We start from the raw sequence: 27,330 nt of genomic DNA, 5'->3' as shown, positions 1-27,330 counted from the left end.
ATCTACAAGAAAACTCGGCAATGTATTTTTAGTTTCTTTCTTTTACGAAAATCCTTCCACATACATAAATCTTCTTATTGTCTTGGCAATGCGGTAGAAAAAATGAAAGAACCTAGAAGGAGGCAACTAGTGTTATGTTTGCCATTGTGTATGTAAACGAGTTCATTCGGCGCAGAAAAGGTGCTTACTTCAGAGTTCACGAAACTACCTTCATCGAGAGAACACCGTTGTCAGTTTTTAGATTAGAAGTTCGATGTCATGTTTAAATTGAAATGAACGTTGGAAGTAGTGTAACCCGGTCATAGACGAAAGTAGCTATTCGGTACGCCTCGTTGCTACACCAATTCCACAAGTTCTCCCAACAAACTAATAACTAGACTGCGAGTGTTATGCATTAAACACCACGCCCAATTTTCAAACTTTGATGCAATTTAAAGTTTGATAAAAAAAGATTTTTCACTTTAGTCACAAAGTAATAGCACTATTAATTTCTTCGTCTAGAGAAACAAATTTCATCATCAACGTAAGATTACGTTTACCCTAAATATAAAATATTAATATACAGACAGTAAATTTTGAAATAAAAAGTTCTGAAATAAATGTTTGCTGTTTCTTCAAGCATTAATTACACTGTAGAAATGCGTAAATTTATCAAGAGTATTCTACTAAATTATAATTGTTACTGTTCGACGAAATAGTAATCAGTAGTACGTAGTGTGAATAGTCAGGCATGAGAAAACATTTCTGTATCGTTGATGTCTTGTGAGTTTTTTCTTTCGACTCTGGAGGAAGATCCAAAAGCAACTCACCGTAATCATCCTCGTAGATGATGGCGACCTTGGTCCAATTGAGAAACTCCATGATGTCCTGATAAGCGGCGTTGAGCAAACTTTGTGCGGGATAAAGATTAATGCTGAACTCTTTCGCCTCTGTGTCCAGGTCCAGCCTGGCTTCCAAGTGTGGAATGTCCAGTGCGTCGCAGATACTGTGAATGTGTTGGCCGAGGATTGGGTCCGACGGACCGAATACAGCCTGCACGCCATATTTGACCTGTTGACATGCTGCAAACAAAATCACAATTCTAGTATATACTTTCTAGTGTACACGACCTACGAGTGGCTAAGAATAATAGAGCTCTAATTCATACGTCGTAGTTCTCGAGAAATAAAAAACCTTTATATGTTCAGCTTTTAAAATATTAATATTACAATTATTGATATTCATAGTTAATAATAAATAATATTATTAATAACACATTAATGGCTTAAAATAATAATGGTCTAATTCTAATTTTTGAGTTTTCCAGGGAAAAAGCTTCTATAATATTAATATAAAAATTACTAATATTACTACTTAATAGTTATTAATATCATTAATAACATTCCAATATTAGTATATAATTGATCCAAGAATGTTTCACGAAAGCTGTTTTTTTATCGAGAATTCAGAAATAGTAACTAAATCACTATTATTCAGAGCCATTCACATCTTGCAGCATAAAATCTTCCAATATTTATCCTTTAATATTTACTTAGATGTATATAAGACAACTTCGAAATGAATTGAAACGCTGACTGTTTAAATTCCTTCTATTTCGTGAAGTAAATACACGTATCTGTGTAGCCGTCTGCTGGCACAATTCACTAGAGTTCGTTCGACAAACCATTACACGGAGGTATCACTGAGGCGGCGGTCGTGCGCCCCATTAAGATCGTTTGCGTGTAGAACGACTGGAGAACGACGTTAATGCGGTATTAACGCCCGGTTTAAGCTGAACGTATGACCACGGTTGTCGTTTAGCGTCGTAAACTTCCTTTATAGCTGATCAAAATTGTTGCACGGTTTCCAGTATTGTCGATTATTACCGATAACCGAGTTACGATTCATCTGATTGTACTGAGAATAAGCGACACGTGTTTTCCTGCTATCAAACTCTGCTAAGATTCCCATTCATAAATATGATGAAACTTGACGAATACGATACTTTCTCTTTCTTTGAAGTTCTCCATTAAAGTGAATAGGTGTTTCAATAAACAAGTGTACAAAGATTTCACGATTTCATACGATCGTTAAGTAATTCCCGTAAAAATTGTAACAATAGATTATTATCAGTTTCTTCAGGCATTCATTATAGTATTTAAGTAAAACTATTTTTAAAATCATTTCGAATATTCAATGCTCTTAAGGTATCAATAACTGCGAAACAAGAAACTGAAACCAGTCATTTTGACTGGTACGGTAGTTCTAGTGTTAAAATTTTCGTCATGAGTTTGATATGATATTGTAGGTCAAAGGTTAATATCGCAGTAACGAGCGAACGAACGCTCGCAGTGTTGACGGCGCTAGTATAGCTGTTCCTTATAGTCTCCAGAGTGCGGCGTAAGTGCGGTCGTACATGTAAAATGACCGACTAGTGTCTCCATGGTTATCTCGGTTGAGTCGCGAGGGTTGTTACGGTCGACACGAGTGCCCGAATTAGCCGGGTGCGATGCCTTTCAAACCTCAGACAACCGGTCCTTATGTTGGTAAGTTAATACATTACACGGGACAAGAACTCACGGATTCGAACATTCCGCCGGGAACAGCAGTTTCCAGATAGCTCTTGTTAGGGTCGAGTGTTTCGGAAGGCGTGGACACATGTTGGATAAAGCGATTACGGTTCGCTGTGGAATTGAATCTTGCCCATGTGACCATGAAATTCTCATCGCGGCTCGCGATTACCACCGAATGAATTCGAGGTACGTCGTAATGGTAATGATAACGACTTCGTAACGACTTCGTTAACCCTTTGCCCCATGACTTCTTTCGCAACTGCGCACGTTAAAACTACTATTCTGTAGGGATTATTTTTAGAGACATCCCACGTGGTGCTATGGTAAAGGGAAAAAGAATCGCGAGATTCGCAGTTTTAACAGAAACGAGTTTCTTAACGAGATAAATTAAAAAGTATAATAACCGGGTTGTGGATTTTTCTGTATTCATGGGGAAGGTAGCGCAAAACTGTACAGGATGAGCAGGATACAAAGTATATATGAAAGTTCCAAAGTGTAGTACTAATAAATCTCGGAAAAATAAACGTGCGCGCAATATGCAGCAAATGGTACCAATTATTTGAAACATCGAGAAAAATGGAGCCTTCGTGAGATCAGAAGAAATTAAATTTATAGAAAGATGTGGTAAACGGTGCTGAATAGTGGTGATTGGTGAGCATGAAGAAAGAAATTTAACGAGACACTAAAGTGCTAAAAAGAATCCTTTTCTAGGAAATTTAGAGAAGTGTTATAAGTAATCTATTTATAACTATTAATTTCCATGATTTCATTTGGAAACATCATTTCCATTGAATTAAAAACGATTCTTCGGTATCAATCATAAACATAAAATGAATACCAAATAATGTCCTTAACATTCTAAAGAAGAGAAGCACTAGTTGATAGAATTATTTCGGTGCGTCCAGAAGCAATGTTGATGTTCAACGTGACAGCAAAGTGTCCCCAGAGACATCTGGCGCGCAGTTTCCTCCATTTTTCCTTCCACGGGGTCCATTCTTTACTGCCACGTTCTTGCTATCCCACCAATAGCAATTTACATCTCCATTCGCCATCTTCCTTATTCAGAAGCAAGCAATACATTTCTATTATCCCTGATTGCGATCCCCTAGACGGGCATTCATATTTATTCTCAATCTGCAACCGGTATGCTTCTTATCGTAACCATTATTCCGTCTCATTCCTCGGTTCTTCATTTATCTTTATCTTGCGTCTACGCTGTTCTTCCCTCCGTCCTTCCGCGTCGCCATATTTCCATCGCGATCGCGACGGACGGCGAAACCGTTGGTTCAAAGGAGATGCGAGCCAGCCGGATATTAAAAAATAAACAGAACGCGGGCAAAATGGAAATGAAAACTGCCGCGAGGCCCTTGATTTGAAAACCGGTACTCGTGTTGCCATTATTTTTCACCGAAGTTTATCGGTCGATTACTTTATTAAATGGTAAATCAGCGTTTCTGATTTATCGTGCAAGTTGTTTACGCCGCCTTTGATCGCGACTCCCTAGCGCAAACAAAAAGTTTCTCGATACTAGCTGCAATTATTATAGTATTCGGGAACAGTTAAAACCGAGCGGGAATCGAACCAGCGAAGAAGGAAGTGTTCCGTTCCATTTTGTCCCTTTATCATTTTTATAATTGTATAAACATTACAGAGGAATGATTGGTTTAAATGCACTGTGCGAATAAAACCGTTAATTATTTAACGTATTGGTCACGGAAATGGCGGCCAGGAATATGGCGATACATATTGCGGGACGACGAGTACACAAAAGAATGGTAAAATGAATTTATTTGGTTTGTGTGTGTGTTATAATTTGGAACCTTCTTTCTGAAACTGCGATTTTGATTTTTTGTTTAACGTTGCGGAAATTATTATTTTGTAATAATTTATATTTACTTCGATTAATGATTGTATGCGTATGATTATGAACTGTTCTAAACATAGTTATAAACTGATTATAAAACTGATTATAAAATAATGCATTAAAGTATTAAACAATAAATTTGTTTCAGTGCAAACAGAAGCAAAAGAAAAGACAACAATTGAAAAGCTGATTAATCGGACAATTTGAGAACTGATGTAAAGTCAAATGGACAAAAGAAAAAGCAGAATTTTAAATTAAATTGTAAAAATGGTCGTTGACCGGTCTCGGTACGTTTATTGTGAAAGAACTCGACGAGCTCGCAGAAAATTTGCCTCATAATTTAACAGTTACCGTCGTCATTTTCTGTCTGCATGATTAAAATATACTAAGCCCTTTAACTCTCCGTAGAGGAAAGTGTTAGCGTGAGAAAAAAAATGACAGACGGCCGGTCGTAACCGGAGTATAATCGCGACGTTGCTCGAAATATGGGACGATAATGAACCACCAAAATCCCATTACCTCTTTGCCTGACAATTCATTATTCGTTAGCTTCTGTCTCGGTAGTTCGCAGTCCTGGTAATCGAAGGAACCTTCATAAATTCTGGTCAACGTTCTCATAATTTATTCGCTGTGGTAACGTGTTCCACGCGGTTGCCCCTTGGATCGAGATCATTTTCACCGTATAACTCCGCGAAAACGGCGATACACAGGCGATTTATTTTATCATCCGAGTGTAAAGCGCTTCTATGAAAGTCACTTGCCATTCCCGTTAAGCAGATAAGTCCTTTATGTCCGCAACTCTTCGAATAGTCAGAGGACCCTGTCGAACTCGCTGGAAGATTAAGCAGCGAGACGAGGACTTTTACCAAGGGATCATCTTTTGTTCGAGAATCCCTTTTTTCGGAGACTCTCGCCTGTGCACCTCTTTGACGCAGTTGAATGGCGTTAAATTATAGATTAATCTTTGCGCTTATAACCTGGTATTGTTGTGTAGAACGTTTAAAGTACAGAAATGCACTTTCAACTTCTGCCTGAAACTATTACACTAGTCTACAAAATTTAACTTTTTTTTTGTTACGGAAAGTTTCATAAGTGGTCTTATAGTGTTTCTCATACTGAATTTGAATATCCAATCTGTTCTTCCCTGTTACCTACAGTTTTTGAGAAAATCAATTTAGAAGGAAAATTCAATTTTTAACTTTGCACATTTGTTGTGTCTTAATTATGAAAATTCAATGTTTACAATGTGATTAAAATTTGCATTATCGTGTTTAGGAAGGTCTATCGAATATTACTGTGTAAGAAAAGTTTGAAAAATATTCGTAATTAAGGCACAACAAATGTTCAAAGCAATGAAGAAATGGCAAGGTTTTGTGTTATGACGAGTAAACTGCGATTTTAAATTGCGATTTCAGTAGAATCTAAAATATATTCGTAAATTTTAAGATGTTTTGAATATTTGGAGGCCAAAACAAAATATAACGAATAAATAAAAAAATGTAAATAATTATTATGAAGAAACTATATATAATGTATACAAAGTAATTATTCTATAATCACGATATTGGTGTTTGATTTGTGAAGTGCCGTTGTGTATTGTGCTTTCTCAATAACATTCCACAACAGCAGTTAAAATTATTATAATTAACCACTTTTCTAAGAAACTGATTTTTAATGAATTTTCTTCTTCCATATGCAAAATATGTTAAGTTAAGGAAATAAACAAATGTCAATAATAAAATTCAAAGATAAAACCGTCAGTTCATTACAACTTAATTTTATATTATAACAGCACACGTACTCTACGTTTGAGGAGTAAACTCGTCATTGCTTACTTTCCGTGACACATTTCAGATACACGCTTCTCAAAGAGATTGCAACAGCTAACTAATTAAAACACAATTTCAGTTAAGTCTTTTTTGCCAATTTCCTTCTGACGTAAGAACGTGAACGCATAATAATAGCGAAAAATCAAGGGAAAAATCAATTCAGCGAAGAAAAAGAATGAAACGCGGTAAAAAATGATCAACGCGGGAAAGTAGAGAGCTGGGTCGCTCACAAAGAGTATATTTGCCAGGACCAGTCTTCCGCGAAGTGTACCGAGGCTCGGAACACTTCGTTGCGGAGCTAACTCGTAGCGCGTTAAGAGCGGCGCGGCTCGATCTTCATGGAAGAGTATTCGCGTAAAGCGCGCGTCGAAATTACGCGACGTTGACTGAAACATAGCCCGAGCTCGCGATCTAAAAGGCGCTTCAATATTAATGGCGTTTAAGGGAACGCGGCCGCGCCGTTCCGCCGGCGAAGTTTCAACTTCGCGAAGAGTCCTTAATTACGACCTTTTCGTTAAATATCTGCGCAAACCTGCAGGATCTCCGGACAGGATCTCCGTAATGGAAGGTTTTCAGTTGTCGGTTCTTCCACTTCGTCCGGTTGAGTGCGCATGAAACGAAGTTCGCTTGACGCCTTTCTAATACGACGAGAAACGTCCGTTTGTACTCTCAGAAAAATCAGACACATATGTCCGTGTTAAGAAAAATTTGTCAATTGGCCTTTGTAGTATATAAATAATCCTCGTCCTTTTAATTATAGAGATATTGAGATAACATTTTTGTTAACATTTGCAGCATACGACGAAGTGTAAAATGTATCCCATGTCAGTAAACTGTTTTCATTATATCTAAATATAATAATATTTCATGAAGTAATTTGTAAAATATATGAATGAAGGAAAAAATTTGTATGTTCATTTTTATATAATATTGTGCGTTACTTCGTGCTGGAAAATAATATTGTGGTAACCGGTATACATTAACAAGGTGGTTGTAATGTAATGTTTTAATGTAAAACTCTGGTAATAATATACAGGAACATTGTGAATTTATATAACTTATGTTAGTAATTCAAATGGGTTAAACAGAGATATTTTTATGGAAAAAATAGGTGAAATATTCACATGAAAGTTATGTTATTTTTATATAAAAGTGTATTTAATTTTTTTATGTATTTGTGTAGAAATACACAAATGTCATCCTCTTTCTTTTTTGTTTCTGTAAGTAATCATGGTTAGGAGATCACGCGGTTAACAAGTTAATGTAATTGTCCGTAACGCTTCTCATTTATAAACCGTAATTCTCGGTGATTTATGTTTTAAAATGAACGTCGGGCGTCACAGAAACGTCACCATTGTAACAACGCAATGGAACAACAGAACCCTTCGGAGGATCTGATCGCGCGAACTTTAATTAAACTTTTTAATTAAACCTCAAGTCTGCGCCTGATGCTCTGTAATCATTCCGGTTTCCAATTACCTGAGTGATATACGAAATATTTAGTAACGCCATTGACGACCACGCCTCCTTAGATTTTAACCAGGATACGCAACCTTGAAAACCTGAAGGAGGTACGGTGATTTTAATATCTTTTCTTTTTACCAATGTGTAATTAATAATGCTCAAAGACTTTAATAAGGAATATTGAAGGATCTTTTCAAAACACACTGTAATCAAATAAAATACAAGAATGATTGTACATACTTGAACGAAACTAGATTGTCTCAATTTGTTGAATCTTTATAAAATTATAGTTGATTTTTCTCAGTGACGAATTCAACATCCAAAATCCAAATCTTATGTCTATTCAACGTTGAAAAACTCTACAATGTTGTAACTTCAGATAACAAACACATATGAGTATACAATTTTAATTGCTTAATGTTTCTGATAAAAATCTTTGCTTCTTACGTCCACATAAATAAAAAGAATATTAAAATCACCTACTTCTGTTAGGCTTCCAAGATTTTATCCTCTCCAACCAGTTAAATAGCGACGTAGACATGTGTTAATATAATTTTTACAAAACACTCTTACACGAATACAAAATGCCTGAATTATAACAGTTACATATTACACAACACATGCTCCGCATTTTTGGCATACACCGGAAGATGACTTGGTCCGCTCGAAAACGGTAAAAGACAGCTGATTCGTAGTTGTCCTCTCGATGTCCACTCGATCGGCCGTTAATTTATCTTCGTTAATTAACCCGAAAGGGCAAAGACCGGCGGATAAGCTTCCGGTAAATTTACCGTTAAACGTTCGCGCCGGTAATTACATCATCGACGACAGTGGCAGGCACGGGGAACAGGGGCTGAAGCCACATGGGGCACGTTAAGGGGAGCAATTAAGTGCCGGCGGCATCGATCTCGCCAGTCGCCAAGGATTGGCCCTCCATAGTTTCAGTGAAACGGTTCGACAGGAAAAATCCAATTTCTCGGTTCTGCGGCTTGGCCAATAAATTCGTGATCCGGCGCCACATGGGACCGGTGACCCGTTGTACCGGAAGCGCGACGCATCTGTAACGCGGCGAAGCCGTTAATTCCCCAAGACGGCGACTGGCCTTCGAGAAATGTTTGAAGAGGATTACGATCACAGATCAAGTCCCGTTGATTCATTTCTTAGAGCGCTTCGATTGTTTTAGAAAATTATAATTAAGACTACTTTGTAATTCAATTACTGTGGTTCGAGGCGAATTGAATCAATCCTCTGTTTGATAGTAAATGAATAAAGGCAATTGAACGTTAATATTAAAAAATGAAGAGGAATTTTAAAATATCTATTTTGCGAATAAGAAAGGAAAGGTAGGAATTATATTTTGCATATTTTAATTGTAACGACTGTAAAATGGATTCTTATTTCGATCTGATTCAGTCTTTATACGCCTGTTGCGATTGATTTATAAAAACTTGTGATTTGAATTGGTTTATAGAAAAATAATGGTACACTTGTTAATAAAATTGCCGAAAGATTTTTCGTTTGAATGGGTTTATAAAATAGTAATTAGGATCGGTATATAATTTAACTATGAGCATGTTAATGAATTTTTCAATGGCTTCGTACATCTGATCATTTTATAAAATTATAATGAAAATAGGTTTATAATTGCTAAGTATTTAATTCGATACAGAATGCATTAGGCTTTTGATATTACAAGAGTTACATCGAGGTTTTACGAAACTGTACGGGGATATCAAGTCAATATTTCAGAAAGGAAATAACAATTGATCACATACAACAGTTGGTGAGTTAAATCAATTTCATAGGTGACGTTTTTATTGTACTGTAAAGCGTCCGTAAAGTTAAAACTTTGTCCCCTAGAGAATTGAATTTGAAACTTCGTTCGCCGCACGCGCGTTTGAACATTGTTTTGATCACGTGTCTGAACATCACTGGTTACTTTCATTCAATACAATCCTAACAAATGGAATTGGCGATAGTTCAAGGTAAGTTACTGTAAATTAACGGCAAGAAAAACAAATGCAACATAAAGCAGAAAATAATTTGAGTTGTTTAGTGGAGGTTGAAACAGTTTACAGGTGTAGGCACTCTGGCACGATTGATACAATTATATTGAAATGAATGGATGTATAAAAGAATTTCAGTCGTTCAATGTATGTAAAAGCAGGTTATAATGTATAGACGCATCGGCTAATAAAATTTAACTTTTACGAAAATAATTAATGGTAAAACGTTGTAGGAATCTGATGTAAGTAGAAACAACGTGCAATGGTCAGACAAGCTACTCACTGGAATATTTTCCTCGGAGACAATCCTTCGTAAGAAAAAATGTAGATGTAGTTATTAAATCATTAAAAATTACATAATGTTCTGTTTATAAATTAGTCAACTCTATAGCTATAAGAAAAAAATAGCATCTACTTTAAAATATCCTTTTCCAATTGCCACATAATATTCCATAGAATTATGTTATTTCGTCATGGACAGCATTTTTGAAGATCAATACGTGGTTTCGTCAAAACAAGTTCAGCTTCAAGGACAAGCAAGCAGCATCACTAGGTGGAACAAGACCAACGGATCGATGGACACTCGCGACACGTTTGCCACGATTGAAAAGCAACCGGCGACAACCGACAAAACAAGATCTCGCTGTGCCAGTAGAAGCCAGCCAGCCAAATCTGAATTTGTTTACGAACCCGTGTCGGAAAACTTTCTGCGGTGACCGAGAGTTGTGAGGAAGAAGTTAATCTCCTTAAAGGATGACACTACGACAGATGGCCGCCTGGTTCACATACATATCCGGATACAAATCGGATTTCGGTGGACGTGTCAACAAAATCGGAAATTCTTGAATTCACTCATTAATTATTTTAAATTGTATAGATAATACATGTAGGCAGCGACGGATTGGCTCACGAGGTGATTTAATAAATTATATTTTTCACTTTTTGTTTCTTCTTTACAAAAAGAAGATTTAAAAATTCTGTTTCACTTTTTATTAGTAATGTTTCAGTATTCTGAAGTTTTTCTGAATTCTTTTTCACTTTTTATTAGTAATGTTTCAGTATTCTTTACTGCTAAAGAGAAAACGATTCGATTTGCCTTGATCTGCCCTAATTGCATTGAAACTTGTCGTATGCGGTTTGAATAACGAGAAAACTTCCAAGTTCCAAGAGGCGTTTACGATATAGTCAATCAGAAATAATAATATTTTTTTCTCTTGGGAAATACAATTTTCGGTCGGTCGAATATAATGTCGATATACCGCATATACCTATCAATAAATTTTGAAAATGAATTTACAAAAAGGCTGCAAGATTGATGAAAATACATGGAATTTGACAATTAGAATATAAATGACTGCAGGTTATACATTATTTAACGGAAAACAGTGACTTACGATGCATACTCAATTACTACTAATTAATAACTACGCGAGTATCGAATTCGCGGAAGATTAACAATGGCGATCGGATGTTCGAACACGTTGCTACAGAAAATTACAGTAGAAAGCTGAGAGTTCAACGAATTTATGGCACGGAGTGTAGTCCATGTATCGTCGGGTAATATCGGTCACCGTATATTACCTTATTCCCTCTTGCTGAAGTAATTAACATTCCTTATAGAAATCTTCATTCAAAAATTACAATTTTAATCAATCATCGTTGTCGTAAGTTGACATTCGGAAACAATAATATGATTCTGTTTTTTTCCGAATTAAAATTGTTAATAAATTGTAAGATAGTAACGGAGTTATGAATGGAAGAGAGAAAGAGTGAGAGTGAGAGATTATAATATAAAAAGGAGTGGAATGAACGACGCGAAGAAAGAATGTCAAAATCAGAAAAACATCGCAACATTATACAAACGGTTGTGCATATTAGTCGCATATTGTAAAATCCTTTCTTTCTGTGCGAAATATATAATTTATTTAATTACAATTAAATGTATTTATTTTTCTGGTCACTTATCCTATTATAAAATTCACCGAGCAACTGATTCCCACTTTACTACAAAATTAAAGTACAAGAGAATCATATTTATAAGTTAATTTAATGAGTAATAGAAAAAACTTTCTTGCAAGTTATATTATATAAAAATCAGACTGCATTGCACTTCTAATACTTATTTGTGGGAAAGGGTGCTTTGTCTCTATCAATAAAGTTATTACTAAACCGCGGATTTTTATTATATCTGATATCTCGTTATCATATCAAAATAAAATATAAAGTTTAATACATAGCACTTTACACAGATTTAGATCAGTTTTAATCTACCAACATTATTACTACACAAAACATGATCTCCCTTAACTCTGTTTTCTCTACGTTTGTGCACGAAGGTAGAACTTTACGGAATTTACATAAAAATCCAGATTCCATTTATTACTATCGTAAATCAAACATTCCCCATCAAACATTCACTCGAAGTTCAAGTCAAGCATCGATCAAAACGGAAGAACCTCGAGGGTCGCCTCGAGAGACCGCGGGTTCGAAGGTCACGTGTTTCACTCAAAGCAGGTCCGCAAGAATTTACTATCGGAGGAATATCGGTCGAAGATAAAAACCAGGATAGCTTTGCCCAAGGTTACGGTCCACTTTTCTCTCTGTTATAGCGTATTCCCAACGGAATTCTTGAAGAAGCTCCACCTACTTTACGATTGTCCGCCTACGCTCGAGTTGGAAACAACGGGAACACCGACACGCCCCGCAAATTTGCATTTTCCACGGAACTCGTGATACGCAGGCACGCGAATAACACACAACAGCGAGGCTCGGGAAAAGTTCTGATAGGGTTGGCCGTTGGCCGTCGCCGTTATCCTCTTCGCCGCTGTGCCGGTGTTGTCCCTCAAGAACCGCATGGCAATTGCGGTATGGGACTTGCCGACCCAAGATACCTGAGTTGGGCACACAAAGCCTTGGTAAGGACAGACTACCTAAATAAGGAAGATACGTATCGAATAGGTACCACCGATAGATCTGCAATGAGTAGTACTACATGATCTGGATGTCTGGCGGATTAGGCCGTCCCGAACATTTGATGTTGGCTTCGTAATGCAGTGGTTAGTATCCTGCATGCTATGCTAGGGTTCTTTTGAGGATCCCAGCGCCTGAGCAACGTCCTACCTACTCCGACACTAGCCTGGAGAGCTAGTAGCAGTGAAGCCAGAAAGTAACCAGACGATTGCCTATTCCCCATTCCGCCTTACCCCTTCCATTATCCTATTTCTTATCAGCTGGCATCTTCCAGCAACCTCCGCAACCACCGCAGAACCCAATGGCAACACCAAGGAGAGCGTAAAATGTGTTCCTCTCAATTACCTCGTTCTGGCCACACTGGCTAGTATAAGCTTTGGAAAGGAGTTCGGCGCTACCAACATGAGTCTACCTTCATGGAACTCGTCATTTCCGGGAGACAACGCTGGTAAGGCTTCGAATTCAGCTGATTGGGCCTCGTCTCAATCCCACGCCCATGGGGGCCTTCTAAAGTGAGCCTAACGGCACGTACCTGAAAACTAACTACTAGTACCTCAAACTAGGGTTCCCTTTATGCCAATGTTGACGCGGCCCGCGAAATCGATACGCAAACCCCATCGAGGGAGCTTCATAAATTTCGAGATACCTCCCGAAAACTTCTCCCGCTCGTTCCTTTCACTGCTCGTTGCGCAGATTGTCAACGCGTGAACGGATGCGTCCGATAAATTCCGAGTTAAAACTCGTCGCGCCTACGAGTGATTTACAGGGATCAAGTCGGGGCCGTAAATCCGCACGCGCGATGATATTTGCGTATGTAACAGGTGACCGGTAACCATCGACTATGATTAATCCGTAACGGCGTTTTTCCGACCTGACAAGAAACAGACCCTCAAGCAGGTCCAACCGCAAATAGCCCTTTGGCATCCGGCTTGCAATAACCCGGAGTTTCTGGTCATTTGCACTTTGAGTGTGGAAAGTTGAATGAAAAGCTTCTAGGTACTTTGGGCGATGATAAACCAGGATTCCGAATATGTGCAGACCTTGGGTGTTTTTACCAACAATGAATATTACCCTTTCAGGCAGTCAAGGGTATGTTGGCTGCACACCCTCGCGCTGCTGTCATTAATGCAGGGCGTGGAAAGAAATAACGAATTCACAAACGTTTCCCCAAAAACCTATTCGTTAAGGTTCACAAGGCAGCCGAGAAACGACCGACAGATCAGATGGAAATAACAAAGCGTCCGACAAACACACTTTGTACTTAACCAATAAAACTTTGTTGAATTGTGATTAAGATTCATTTCATCCAGTGATACTCGTTTTCTTACACAACCAACAATTTTTGTCCATCGCTATTAATCCCTTGCTCTATGATTTACTTCTCAACTGTACGAGATAAAACAACTTTATCGTTAACAATTTGGTAGAAAAAGAAAAGAGTTTTATACTTATTTTGTGTTTACGTTTACCACAAATGTTAACGATTAACAATAGACAAATATATTTAAATTATGCTAAAAATAAATAAATAACATTTAGATTCGTCGAATTCAATTTAAAATTTTCGTCACGTGTCTGACACGCTATTATAAGGCAAGTGGTTAAGTTAGCGTTGGTGCTGGGCATCAGTAAGCGAATCGTACGCATCGTTTAATCGTGACTCTTTGCCCACACCGTAACAGACAAAACTCAATAACTTAAAAAGTATGAGTGATACAAAAAATGCTTCAGACAAAAGCTGTAAGGTATAGACTTGAACATTGGTGGTTATATATTTTTTACATTATGGGGATACTATGAAGTATCTTAAATAACAGTGAATGTCATGCGTTTCGGTTCAAACGTTATATATAAATAGAGAAACGGAATTGATTTGCACAAAATCGTTATTTTTTAAATGAAAATTATTTTTTATAGCAGGTACTACTTAGAAACAAATTGGTAACCTTTAATTTTCGTTCTGTGAATAGTCGAATTTGGGGGTTTTGTCCACAGGCAGTCGCACTGCGCAGCGTGGGGATTGTGATGTTGTTACGCGTGAATGTAGCAAGTTGGACAACAGGAGGAAGTTTGTGTTCGAGATTCCGTGCCGTCGGTATTGAATTCATAATTATTTGAAGCTCGTAAAGTGGACACCCAGGAACTTTGCCAAGAGGTCCCCTCGGGACACAAAGGATTCGAGATATGGTGGCAGAGAGAAGTGTTTCGAGACGTCTGCCAAGGAAAAAAACCAACTGGATGCATTCGTGGGATTTCCTCCTCTGAAGGTGGGTTTCAATAAAGCTGACACAATTATGAGCTTGCAGTTTTCGGAGACAGAGTCCCGAAGGTCTTTTTAACCGTTGATGAGATTGGATTTTCATTTTTTATAGATGCAGAATGTACAGTTTAATCTACGAGTACCATTTACGTCGATCCTCCGACATGGAAAATGTTACCCATACATTTAAGAAAATGAAATAAGAAATTTATTGTATAGGGCGTTGAAATGTTATTATAGATTCATATAAAGTTAAAAATTTAACTGCACACAATGGCTAAAAGCTCGACATATTGTATATACTGATTTCGTCGTTGAGAAGTTAATAATAGTATACAGTAAAATTTTTATAGAGACGATATTGTTAGAAAATACTTGAGAACATTAAATAGCCTGATCCCTTGTTTTACGATGCATTTCAGGTAAACTTTTAATGGTTGATTGATCTGTATCAGGAAACAACGTTCTTGTTTTTAAAGCTACATTTTTCGAAAATTGATGGAAAATTTATTTCTTAGTAACAACCGGTACTGAGACATAGTAATTCCTTCCAACCAAGATTTGTTATCAGTAGGAGCTGTTATTAACCCTTTGCACTCGAAAGTTTTTCAATGGTAATATTCAACATTTTCTGACGAGATATAGGCGGGATTGTTTGAAACTAATTTAACGATAATTCATAGATAAATTAAACAACAGAAATGTTTTATTTAAATATTTCACGTAGCAATGCAAAGTTTAATTTGAAATATTAAATATTCAACTTCATAGTTTTGTTGTATCGAATCAAGTGGTGACTGAGAGCCACCTCTTGAGTTCAAAGGGTTAACCGCTTGCCTTATGAATTCATTTAAAAAATTTAATCAAAAATATGGTAATACTTATCTTCTTAGTATTTTAATATATTGCAAAATATATTTCAAAAAATGTTATTCACCAAAAAAATCAAATCAGTCATAATACAGGAATGAAACTATTAGAAACACACACATTATTATCCACAGTTAACTGGGGTTAATAATTTTTGATACAAAAAAAATTCGACTGTACTCGAAATAAAGAGGCAAGTATTCAGCAATTAGCGAAGATCATAAAATAAAGATCTTTACCGAATTATGAGACATTCCGTAAAACTGGACTTTGAAGGTATTTCTCTGAACGAATATTTGAAACCTTTTCGCCATTTACGGGCAAGGTAAACGAGTCTGGAGTGTTAGGTTTATTAAAAAGGTTTACTAAGATTAACTGAGAGATGGTTTCGAGGGAAAACTAGATTGGATATTGCGAAAGGTCGATAATCCAAAACATCGAAGCCGTTTCTATGCAGAGTGGAATAAGCAAATGCTATCCAAGTATTGGATTGACTTTCAGTATTGCTTCATGCAAATTCTATTGAAAATGCGTAGAGAAGAATGAAGCGAACGCTTCGAGAAAAGATAACACGGAGCTTAAAAGAATCAATTCGCTAAATTTAATCAATACAACGATTTTATTTAAACAGCATTAGTGAGTAACGAGCCTAGACGAGGCAAACCAACTCTAAACATTACTAGAGATTCGACAATACATTGATACGAATTTATATTTGCCCCTTATATAATTTTTATTAACACATTTTTCGCCAGTCACAAGTTAACTTGTGTTTGAACTTGGATTAATCATTTCAATTTTTGAAACGAGTAATATAGAATATTGCAGAAGCCAAATATTAAAAGTTTTACAAAAAATATGTCCAGAGATTAATTTGATTCATTATGTATAAATAAAGTATATTGAAGTTTATTTAGATTGTCTCACTTTCATATTTAATTGTGGAATAATAACTAGTGGGTTATGGTAAATAACATGGGATAGTTTCTGTGTAAAATTGAAATATGAATGAAATAAAAGTATGAATTAATTCAAAAAACATGATCAATCTTCTGCATCAATGAACAGTCAACAATCATCCTATTTTCATTGTATTCTATTTTGTAGAATAAATAAGCAACGCTCAATGTTTCTATTGTTTCTCCAAGAAAATTATTTTCTACGAAATACAGTAAAAGTATCTTAAAATAAAATCTCAACACTTTTATTCTTATTTTTATCTTCCTACACGCTACGATATGGCATCGCAAATCTTAAAAGAAACAGCTTTCGCTTTCGCAATCCCTCTAACTTTCATTTAATATAGCAGGGAAAGTCTCGGCATAGTGAAATCTACTATCTCATTTCTACTGCTGTCGTCCTCTAACCAACACAACAGAGTAAGTACGAAGAAAGGAAACCTCTGCTCTCATTTCCACCCTCGTCGCCGAAGGAATGAGCAGCGCGGTCTGCGAAGTCAATTCTCCCTTGCCTTCGGCTGTAGTGATTCTCCTGTTTCTCGTTTTCTTTCGAAAGTAATTGACCAGAAACTGAACGCACGCTTGCTTATAACGAAGCGACTCCTAAAAACATCGAAATGCAAACTGACCACCGAATTTTCGTGGATAACGGGAAAAGTATGATAATTGGCGCTGCGGAGCCAATCGGTCGTTTCCTTCCGGCCGGATGAAGTTACGAAGCACGATTCAATAAAATTTTTTAGCGCGTGATTGATCTTCGATCTCCGTCTGAGTGGCGTACCAGAGTTAATTGCCGATAATTAGGAATCCCCTTTTTAATGATCCGTTAAATCGACGTTTTTTCGGTCCAATGGCTGGTCTTCTTTACGCGAATCGAGGAACGATACTCATTTTTTCGCATCGAAACACATGAAAAAATGAATGGAGAGGTTATCAGAGAACTTTTATTATATTATATTTAACAATAAACGTATTGCGAACGGTCAAATGATCTGTCTTAAAGTTTGACTTAAAATTCTGCTTGGTTCTTTGTTTATTTAATTTTATATCAATTCCTATATTGTCCGCAAAATCAATTTTTGTCTTTCCTTCTATTTTTGCTTTCAATAAAAAACATTTATCGTCTAAGTTGATTACTCTATTTTATAACCAGTTATTTATCTGGTTACGTTTACTGTTAACCCCTATGTTGGCAACTAAAATGTCTGCATTTAAAAATAATGCTATAATTTTTCCATAAGTGACTTGTTGATTTACACTTCTATTTTATTTTATTGTATGACTACCGCAAGTGAATTCAACGTGTCGCTTACATACGTCATATAAGTCGCTATGAAAGAAAAATAATGCAAATTTCTTGTATTTATACTTTTGCGTCGTAAACTTTCACTTCTTTTCTCGTATGCGCGCACAACATATATCACCATATCAACGATAGCAATTTTTTTAAGGTGCCGGAATATTATTAAACATATTATTAGAGTGCAAAAATAAACATTTGAATGAGTAAAATTGACAGAGAGTTTCCGAAGAAAATTGAGGGTACAAAGATATCGTCAAAAACTTTATTAGAGTATCAAAATGACAATACAAATAAGTAGAAATTAACAAAAAGTTTTCCAAGAAAATAGGAGATTCGAGGAAATCGTTACAAACATAATTATAATACGAATATGATAATCTAAATAAATAAGAATCGGCAGAGAGTTTTTGAAAAAAACAAGAGGCACAAGGAAATAGTTCGAAACTTTATTAGCAGTTCCCAATTCTTTGTATAAGAGAATGAATTAAGCTTCCCGAATAAAGATTATGCGTAGCGGTGGGTTGGGATTATAGCAGAAACATTTTTCATTTACAAGTACAATCGCGTTCTAGGTGGCTGATACGGAAGGTATCGCGGAACTTTCAGATTGGTAAACTTTCGCAGCCGCGACTACGGCTCTTTCGGTCGTTTGTTCTTCCGGCTAGCGAGCCATTCAAGGAGCACGAGATGCGGCAGCTGTTTTTCTAATTTTCATGAAAAATCTTGGGGATTCAGAGGAAATATTTATAGGTGCTTTCTTTTCGAAGTAGCGTGGATTTTAGGAGCGTTTAGTAGGTAACTAATACCTTTGATTTTCCCATGTGCATGCAATGTCATTATATACTAATCATGTATATTTTTAATGCATAATTATGGAATTGCTACGTGATAAAATAATTGGGAATACAATGCAGAATATGAAATTATATGTTAAAGTTTTCGTTTCACTAATCGAATCAAAACGGAAAGAAGAATGCAATCGTATTATTTTAATAAAGTTAGGAAAGAGATGTATTAACGAGATTATTAAATAGTATTAGTAGCTCGTAAAGATGTAAACAAACGCAGCGCGTTTAATTGAATCCTTATATGATCCATACACGCACCCGATTCACTTGGTTATGTATAAGTTCTCAGTTCTCATTCAGATTGAGAATGATTATATAAGGCTGCTCGTACTGAATTACGCAATTAATTGTTTTCTAAATATTCTACCTAAAAATATATTATCCTCTGGTACACAAACATCAAACACAATTACATTATTTGTCATTTTGCCGAAGAAATACATGTCCAGTGAAAGAATACACATTCAAATTTATTTGCATTGGCTTCGAATCGATCATTCGAATAACTGCAGGTGCATCATTAGAATATATACTTCAAATAATTCATTACCAAATACATCACTAACTTAACAAGGGTTCAGTTAGATAATTCTCTTAGAAAAAACATTCCCTCGAAACAACTCGAATACGTGATTAGAAAAATAGGAACTCGAAAGGAAGGGTGATTGAAAGTAACTGAAAGAGCGAGACTGCTAACAGAATAATCCCATATTTCTGTAACTACCGTCCACCGGGCAAGAGACACAACATCGTTCGTTTATTAGATTTTCGTTCGAAGTTTATTATCCTCTTCGCAAAAGAAACAGAACGCTCTGAACATGTGAACGCGGCGTGGCAGTCGGATAGTGGAAGCTAAAGCGACGAGGAATACGTGCATTAGAAATAGATAACAAAGTCTCGAGGCGTCAGTGATCTGGGTCAACGGGCGTCCTCCCGCAAAGGTGTGCAGGCCTTGTTGCCGCGTCCTTTCAGATCCTTTAACGAGGCTGCGAGTGTCGGTTTCTCCTTTGACACAGGTAATTATCTAGACCAGCCTTTACAGAGCTAGTAAGCCTCGTCAATCAATGTAATTGCGTGTTAAATCTTTCGCTTACCATGAAATCAATACCGCGCCGTCTAAGCGTTTGTCTGTTAGCGCTGCTTCATCAACGTCTGACCGGTTCGGCGCGTGGATTACTCTACTAACGATTCAATCGATCCTGAAGAATTCAACCGCCGATTTCGCTTAATGACTCGATCGATACGAATTCTGTTGCAGTTATCGTCGATACGCTTAATCAGTTCCTCGTTTCGTATCGAATGCATTTATGTGTATTGAATTTATGTGTTATATTACTATATAAACGTGGTTTAACATGTTTGCAACTACGCGTCAGATATGTGTGAGACTGTTGATTAACGTTACTATGATGACTATATTAACACTAGGTTTACGGGACGCGTTAATTTGTCGCATATTGATTTTTGTAAAGATTATTTGGTGAACGTTCAGGTCGGTTTGATCAATGAAATTGTACGAATATGCATCTTAATTGTCTATTTTGAACTTTTCTAGGAACAACAGGAAAAATTTCTCATTGTGCGCATAATAAAATCATATAACAAAGTGTATACTCGCCAAACGCAGGACAAATGAATCTATAATATATCCTAACGAAACACTACAGCGAAACGAAAAATTACACGTTTATCTGAAAAAATAAACAATTTATCGTTGAGAAAATTTTACTAACTAAAAGCATTTACTGTAAAATGGTTTGCTTGGTATATTTAGTATATTTTGAATGTGTAAAAATTATATGAATAACATGTCACGTGAAACAATTGCAAGGAAGTCACCGTACACAATAAGGTTATTTCAAATTTGACCATCGTCGCGAATGTGTTAATACTATAGGAGTCACTTGATCCGTGTGATACAGCACAATCATCAATTATTATATGTTATAGAAAAATGTTATATTTGAAATTTTATTTGTACCTGTGTGAAAGTTGAGGGAATAAGTGTATTAGTTAATTAAATAAAAAGGTTGGCTACACGTTTGAAGAGTCCCATTACACCAAACGCGAAAGCTCTGGCTTTAGAAGAAGAAATCCGGACTCTATACAACGTCACGACGTGTCACGTGTTCGAGAGCACCTCTTGAGGGCTATGTTCTCGATGCCTTGCACGAATAGAGGTCCTTCACGCCACCACGGTTCTCGATCTTCGATCTTCCGCACGGAGCTTTCTCGACCGTGAACGTATATATTCGCGAATTCCTCGCAAGGGGCCAAATCGTGAGCCATTTTCAGGAATTTATTTAAACTTCTATCAATGGTAACTCTATAATAAAATGGCTCTTTCATATATAATTAAATTCATGCTCTATGATCTATTTCTTAACTATGACAGATACAACTGATAACAATAGATCGTTAATAATTGATTAAGAACAGAAAAAATGTTAATGCTTATTCTATGTTTACGTTTACTCCAAAGGCTAACAATTGATAATAGAAGAGTAATATTTAATTTATATTTAAAACAAAATAAATAACACTTGGATTTGTCAAATTTAGTTTAAAATTTTCGTCACGAATCTGACATGCTGTTATAGATCAAGGGGTTCAAATACAAAACATTTTGTAACTTTTATTAAATTCTAATTAAATATTGTTCTTCCGATAATAATTATTGTACTTTCGAGAAAATGTAAACACAAAATATGCCTAGAACTTCCCCCTTCTCTCGAGAAGTTAACGACAAAATGGTCGTATCAATCATAATCGAGAAAGAAATCATGTGGCAAAGGGTAAAACTTAGTTCTTTCAAAAAAAGAAAAACTCGGTATATAGTTTTACGTGGAATATCCAATGCATTCTAACTCTTTCGTTCCGAATAGTATACATAGGTACTACGAACATTTTAAATTACGTGAAGCTAGAAAACATCTTAAAGGTAAAGGAAAATTGTATGACACAGAAATCTTTGTTTATAACTGATAGGTTAAGTGCTAATTATTATTGTTAGTGCATATCTTATTTCTTTTACTGAAAAGCTTTAATTTCACTTGAAAGCAGCTGTCCTTGGTTCTCTCTTTGATCTAGGGGAAAGATATATATTCCAGGACAAAAGGGTTAACCTGTAAACTATGGAATTTAGTTTGAAAAATCTCTGATAATGCGTGCAATGAAATCAGGAAATGATTTCTCATTTGTATTCTCATAAAAGGCAGGCCAAATACATCTATAATATATATTGTAATGAAAAGCTAAAGTAAAGCGAAGAAGAATTACATGTTTATCTGAAAAAATAAATAATTGATCGTTGAAAGAATTAGTATAATTTTGATTTTAAGGTGACGTGTATATTCGTCGGATGCAGTTAACCAGTTAAACAGGAAGATGCACAGTAAAACACGATCAGATAATCCCTAGGTATTTACTTATAACATCTTCTGTTATTCCTTTTGTGCATCGGTGGTTTTATAGCTCGCAAATTTCGACCGCGAATTTCGCGAATGATAAAGCCTATAGTGAGCCTCAAAGGTATGAAGCTGCGGATTAAGCCGACCGTATCCAGTGATCGTATTTCAGAGGGCAGGTCAACGGCGTTCTTGCAGCCGGTGCTCTTTTCACGATTTAAGCTCCGTTCCGGGCAGCATCTGCGCTCCTATCACATCGAGGATCGTGCAGACGCGGCGACCATTCTGTCTCACAATTTTCGGCATAGTGGTTCGTCGCTCAGGACAGCTGGAAATTTTATTACAATACAAAAATGTTTCCTTCCTTACGCTTCGTTATTTCATAAAGGTGGTTCATCCGTCTTGAACGCCCGTTCTTGACGGTTGCGGGATCAATTCCCGTGGCATTAGCGTATTATATTGTGACATTAGCTGTCAAGCCAAGAAACAATAAAATAATTCTTGAATTAAATTCCTTGCAAGAAATATAACTTTAACTGTAGTATAGGCATGAATCTAATAAAATTCTATAACAGTATCTTTGTAAGTGCAGTTAGAGTAACAAATCTCAATCGAGTCATTAAGATTCGGCCTACAAGCGTAGAATTTCTTAAATCTCTGTCTTATCTATTAACCACACAACATTGATGATTTTTTAGTCTTAACAATTTTTTATAGTCGAAATGGAGTATCTATTATATTCTATTAGAGAGTAATATTCTTTGGTTTCAATAAATTATGAAGAACATAATTGGAATAAAAGCTATCCGAGAATCTGATTCGTTACGGACAACTATCGACTACCGACATCACGTGTTTATAACGATGACCATCGAACAGTTCACGAACTAATTCCAGTTCATTTCCTTCGAAACTCACAAGAGAAATTTCATTGTTACATCCCATGAAATAATTCATTACGTAGGAATCCGTAATAAAGAAACATATCTGAAAGGAATAAAATGTGTGTCGCCCGCGGGACACAAAAGGCATGTATCTTGCGTGCCAGTCAGCCGCGTTCACCAGATCAAGATGGCCGCCCAGACGCTTTTAGAATCGTCTGACGGCACCCTCTTTAAACTTCGTTTCTTCCTTCGGTTATTCTGTCCCCGTAATTCGATCTCTCCGGTAAAAGGCAGAGGATGCCGAAGAAAGGCTTTTCATTTCCTCCCACTGCTTCAAGTGTCGTCCTTTCATCGGGAACGCGGACTCCCCGAAACAAGGGGACAATTGCACAGTGTACCGTTCGCTTTTCTTCAGCCGCTGCTTCCTTCCTCGCGAACGGACTCGCGTTACTTCAGTGAAACCCCTTTCACTCCGGCAACCCCCGCAGCGCGAAGGTGTTCACCTCGTCAAAAACCTGCACCGCCTCAAGGGAAACGGTGTTTCATTCGCGATTTTCGAGAAAATACTCACGTCTTCTCGTCTTCTTCCATTATCATGAGAACAACGGATCATCGGTACAACCTTTCCGACTACATCGCATAAATATCTTGAGACAGCATTGAATCGGAGACTCTATATTCTTTTCTCGTTAGTATCTGATAAATAGAGTCGTTGTTTCTGCGTACAAGTAATGTGGTTTCAGGCGTTATCTTACACTAGTTTTCATCTCGGAAGAATATATGTTTGATTGTGAGTTTGAGATACTTTAAAACTAAAGATGGTGAGTTTTTGCCGAAAAAGATGTTGTGAGTCGCGTAAAATAAGGCTCGCGCGAAATGAAATTTAATTAACCAGTTTAATTAAATAACACAATTGTTGGTGAGTGAAAGAAAATGAGAATGAGAATACAATGAGAGAGACAATGACCGACGAATCCGTAGGGACGAAGCATCGAAGAATCTAGAATCCTATCTCTTAGAGGGGTGAACAAACCACTCATTCTCAAGCAATATATTATACATATAATTATTTTTTTAATTATTAATTAACACTGCTTCGTTGATCAATTATATTGAAAAGACTATCATTTTTTGTATTCTATGAGTTATAATGTTATTATATTTTAATATTAATATTTCATAATTATATAACTTATAATATTGTGTGATATGTTGCGTTATGTACCATAACTTCCACTATGTTACGTGTGATTCTTAAAATAATCACAGAAAAATGTTTAACGTGGCTATAAAAGATTTTTTACAGTGTAGAAGACAAACTTTAACGTTGGCGGATTCTCTAGTCACGAAGCGAGCACGTTCCCAGCAACTCAAAATTCTAGGAAGGCGTATCAAACTTCAGTGGCCACGATTGCACTTTAGATTAGCAATCAATTCTAGTTCGAGACAAATGTAAATGCATGTACGTTTACGAATGGAGTGATTTTGTAGAGAATACATGATTTGAGAGAACGAGTCGATATGAAATTGCTGTCGGGAACACTTGCGAGAATTCAGAAACCGTCAAAATCTAGGAACGCAATTTCCACTTGTGAGTGGTCAATCCTATGCAGAATAGACTGAAACTATTAATTAATATCCTGCGGGTCTTTACACATTTGTGGTATATACGCATTTGTACAATAAAATGAAACGTATATTATATAAACTTATTAATGTAATAATTTAATATAAAATTAATAATACGATAATAAATAATTTAATAGTTTATTAATATAATTAATATAATACATTATTAAATTTTTCTTTATTTCGATTTGTATAAAATACTAATTATAATAATAATAACCTGGATAATAAGCCACTTAACAGAAACTCTTTAACACATAAGAGAAATATTTACAGAGAACGTAGTCACAATGATAAAACAATATAAAACAACAACAGCAAAAGATACAAGTCTGTAAAGATATACTACAATGCAAACGTCTAGAACAGAAATAAAATAGAAAAGAGAAAAGAAGAGATAAATAGATATATGACACACGTTAAAATGAAATTAGGAAATAAACAGTTAAATTATGAATTTGTGTAAAGTTGTACCAGCTAGTAATTAATGGGAAGATTAAATCGGCTCTCGAAACTATTCCACGACATGGGCATCTCATATCCCATTTTCGGTTGAGTAGTTGCGCAACTAATTTCTACGCATTTTCCATGTGACTTCGAAGTGACACGGACCTACATACCAAGTTCTCAGAGTTCACGATACTCAGACGAAGTTCCCGGGGATTCCTATGAGGCCGTGTTGGTTCATCCTTTGAAATCAAACTCCATTTGATCGATTCAGGCATCGTGACTCCGACGGACGATGCCTGCTCCGTTATCAAAACGTATTTCCGTTTCAGTCGCGACAGTTCGCTCCCTCTTCCTTCTCACCCCGAGGGTGAGCCGTTCTATCGTCGGTTTTTCAAATTTCGTTTCCACAGATCCGTACTGCAGGCATATCTTTTTTAGCTAGTCGATTTCATTCAGCTGCGAACATTCAGAAAAAGCAACTCCGCGAAACCGGGCTGGTGAAAGAGAAACGGGGCGGGGGTGGGAAGTTGTGAAACAAGTACGAGAACGATACCGCTAGAAACGAAACAGACACCCGAGAAATGTTTTGCCGTGTGCTTTGTGTAAATCTATCGCCTCGGGAAACGAGTATTTTATTCAACGAATCTGTCGCCGGATACCGAACTAGTTAAGAGTTTATCCGTTAATTTTCGTCCCGTTTCCCCACGAATGTTTCGCGGAATTTTTCTTTGTCACTCGTAAGTGGCAATGCAAGTTTAACGACTAATAGAGGGAAGTACTTTATCCATTTCGCTGTTGGAAAATTATTTGTTCTACTTCTATCATTCTTTTTATTCTTTATATTTCTTCCTTTCCCTCTTTTTTTCTTCTTCGTATAGTAGAGAAATATATTATGAACGGTATCCTATTTATTCTAAACATTTAAAATGTTCCCATTATTTTTTATGATATAAACAATTTGGAGCAAATTTTATACAACCGGAGCAGGAAAATTTTATGTCTATAATAATTCCTTTATCAAGATACTTTTGAAGATTACAAGATCACTATTGGACTTTTAAATAGAGCCTTTTAAATAGAACATTAACTACCAAACCTTTTTTCTGGGTTCTTCCCGTAAGATTTATGATCCCGTATGGCATATATTATCAGACAAGGTAATTTTTACTGAGAGTATTACCGGTGAGTCCTATAGTAGCCAACATGTTAAACCAGATTGTAGTTGGGTTAAAGGTTAAAGGTATAAAATCATGTTTTTTTTAACACTAGAACTACCATCAAAATGATGGGTATTAGTTCATTTATTTTGAAATTATTAATATTTTAAAAGTATCAAATATCCGAAATGATTTTGAAAATAAGCAGCTCAAATTGAATGTTATGACAAACATCCAAAGGAACCTAAAAAAACTTATTGTTACAATCTTTGTAAGGATTACATATCAATGGTATAAAATGCTCGGTAGTTGTAGTATTAATAAATATGGACTGAAGAATATTTATATTAATTAAAATCAATAACAACTCTTGATTACGCGTCTGGGTCGGTATTGTAATCGTTAAAGTAAACGCGACTCAATCTGACTCGGCGCGCCCTGTATTCAGCCGTAATTTCGTCAGTAAATGATACTCTGTCGATAAAACTCGATACACATACAATGCAAGGAACGAAAATTGAGCCAGCTGCAGTAAGATATTAAATGTCGAACGATTGTTACGATGCAACATTAAAATACACGGCCGATCGTCGAACTAAAGAACCAACGTTCGCCGATCGCGATTTAATCTCTTCGTCGAGCTTTAATTAAAACCGACCGGCGTGGAATTTTTATTCGAGCGCATTTATTAAGAGCATGAAAACGCGCCGAGGATTTTCCGATTTCCATTTCGCTTTTCACGGCTTTCACGGTTTCCTGAACTTTCCTGGGATTCCGTTTGTGCTGGCGAATGCTACGTGAAACAAACTCGTGCCACGACAAACGACGGGACCGCTACAAAATCTGGCTTTACATGTTTATTCATGTTACATTTGAAA

At 36.3% G+C, this 27,330-nt stretch overlaps 1 protein-coding gene across 9 annotated transcripts in view; it reads right to left on the bottom strand.

Moving 5' to 3' along the window:
• LOC116431258 (glutamate receptor ionotropic, kainate 2) overlaps window positions 1–27,330 on the bottom strand; it is a 206,837-nt gene that overhangs the window by 110,107 nt on the left and 69,400 nt on the right. For all 9 annotated transcript variants that reach the window (XM_031986396.2, XM_031986397.2, XM_031986398.2 and 6 more), the window contains one exon: window positions 810–1,061. In XM_031986396.2, coding sequence (XP_031842256.1) covers window positions 810–1,061 — 252 coding nt within the window. The remainder of the gene's footprint in view (window positions 1–809; window positions 1,062–27,330) is intronic.

This window comes from Nomia melanderi, chromosome 9 (genome assembly GCF_051020985.1).
Source record: "Nomia melanderi isolate GNS246 chromosome 9, iyNomMela1, whole genome shotgun sequence".
In the NCBI taxonomy this organism is placed as follows: Eukaryota; Metazoa; Arthropoda; class Insecta; order Hymenoptera; family Halictidae; genus Nomia; species Nomia melanderi.
This window is presented reverse-complemented; position numbering and strand designations above follow the sequence as displayed.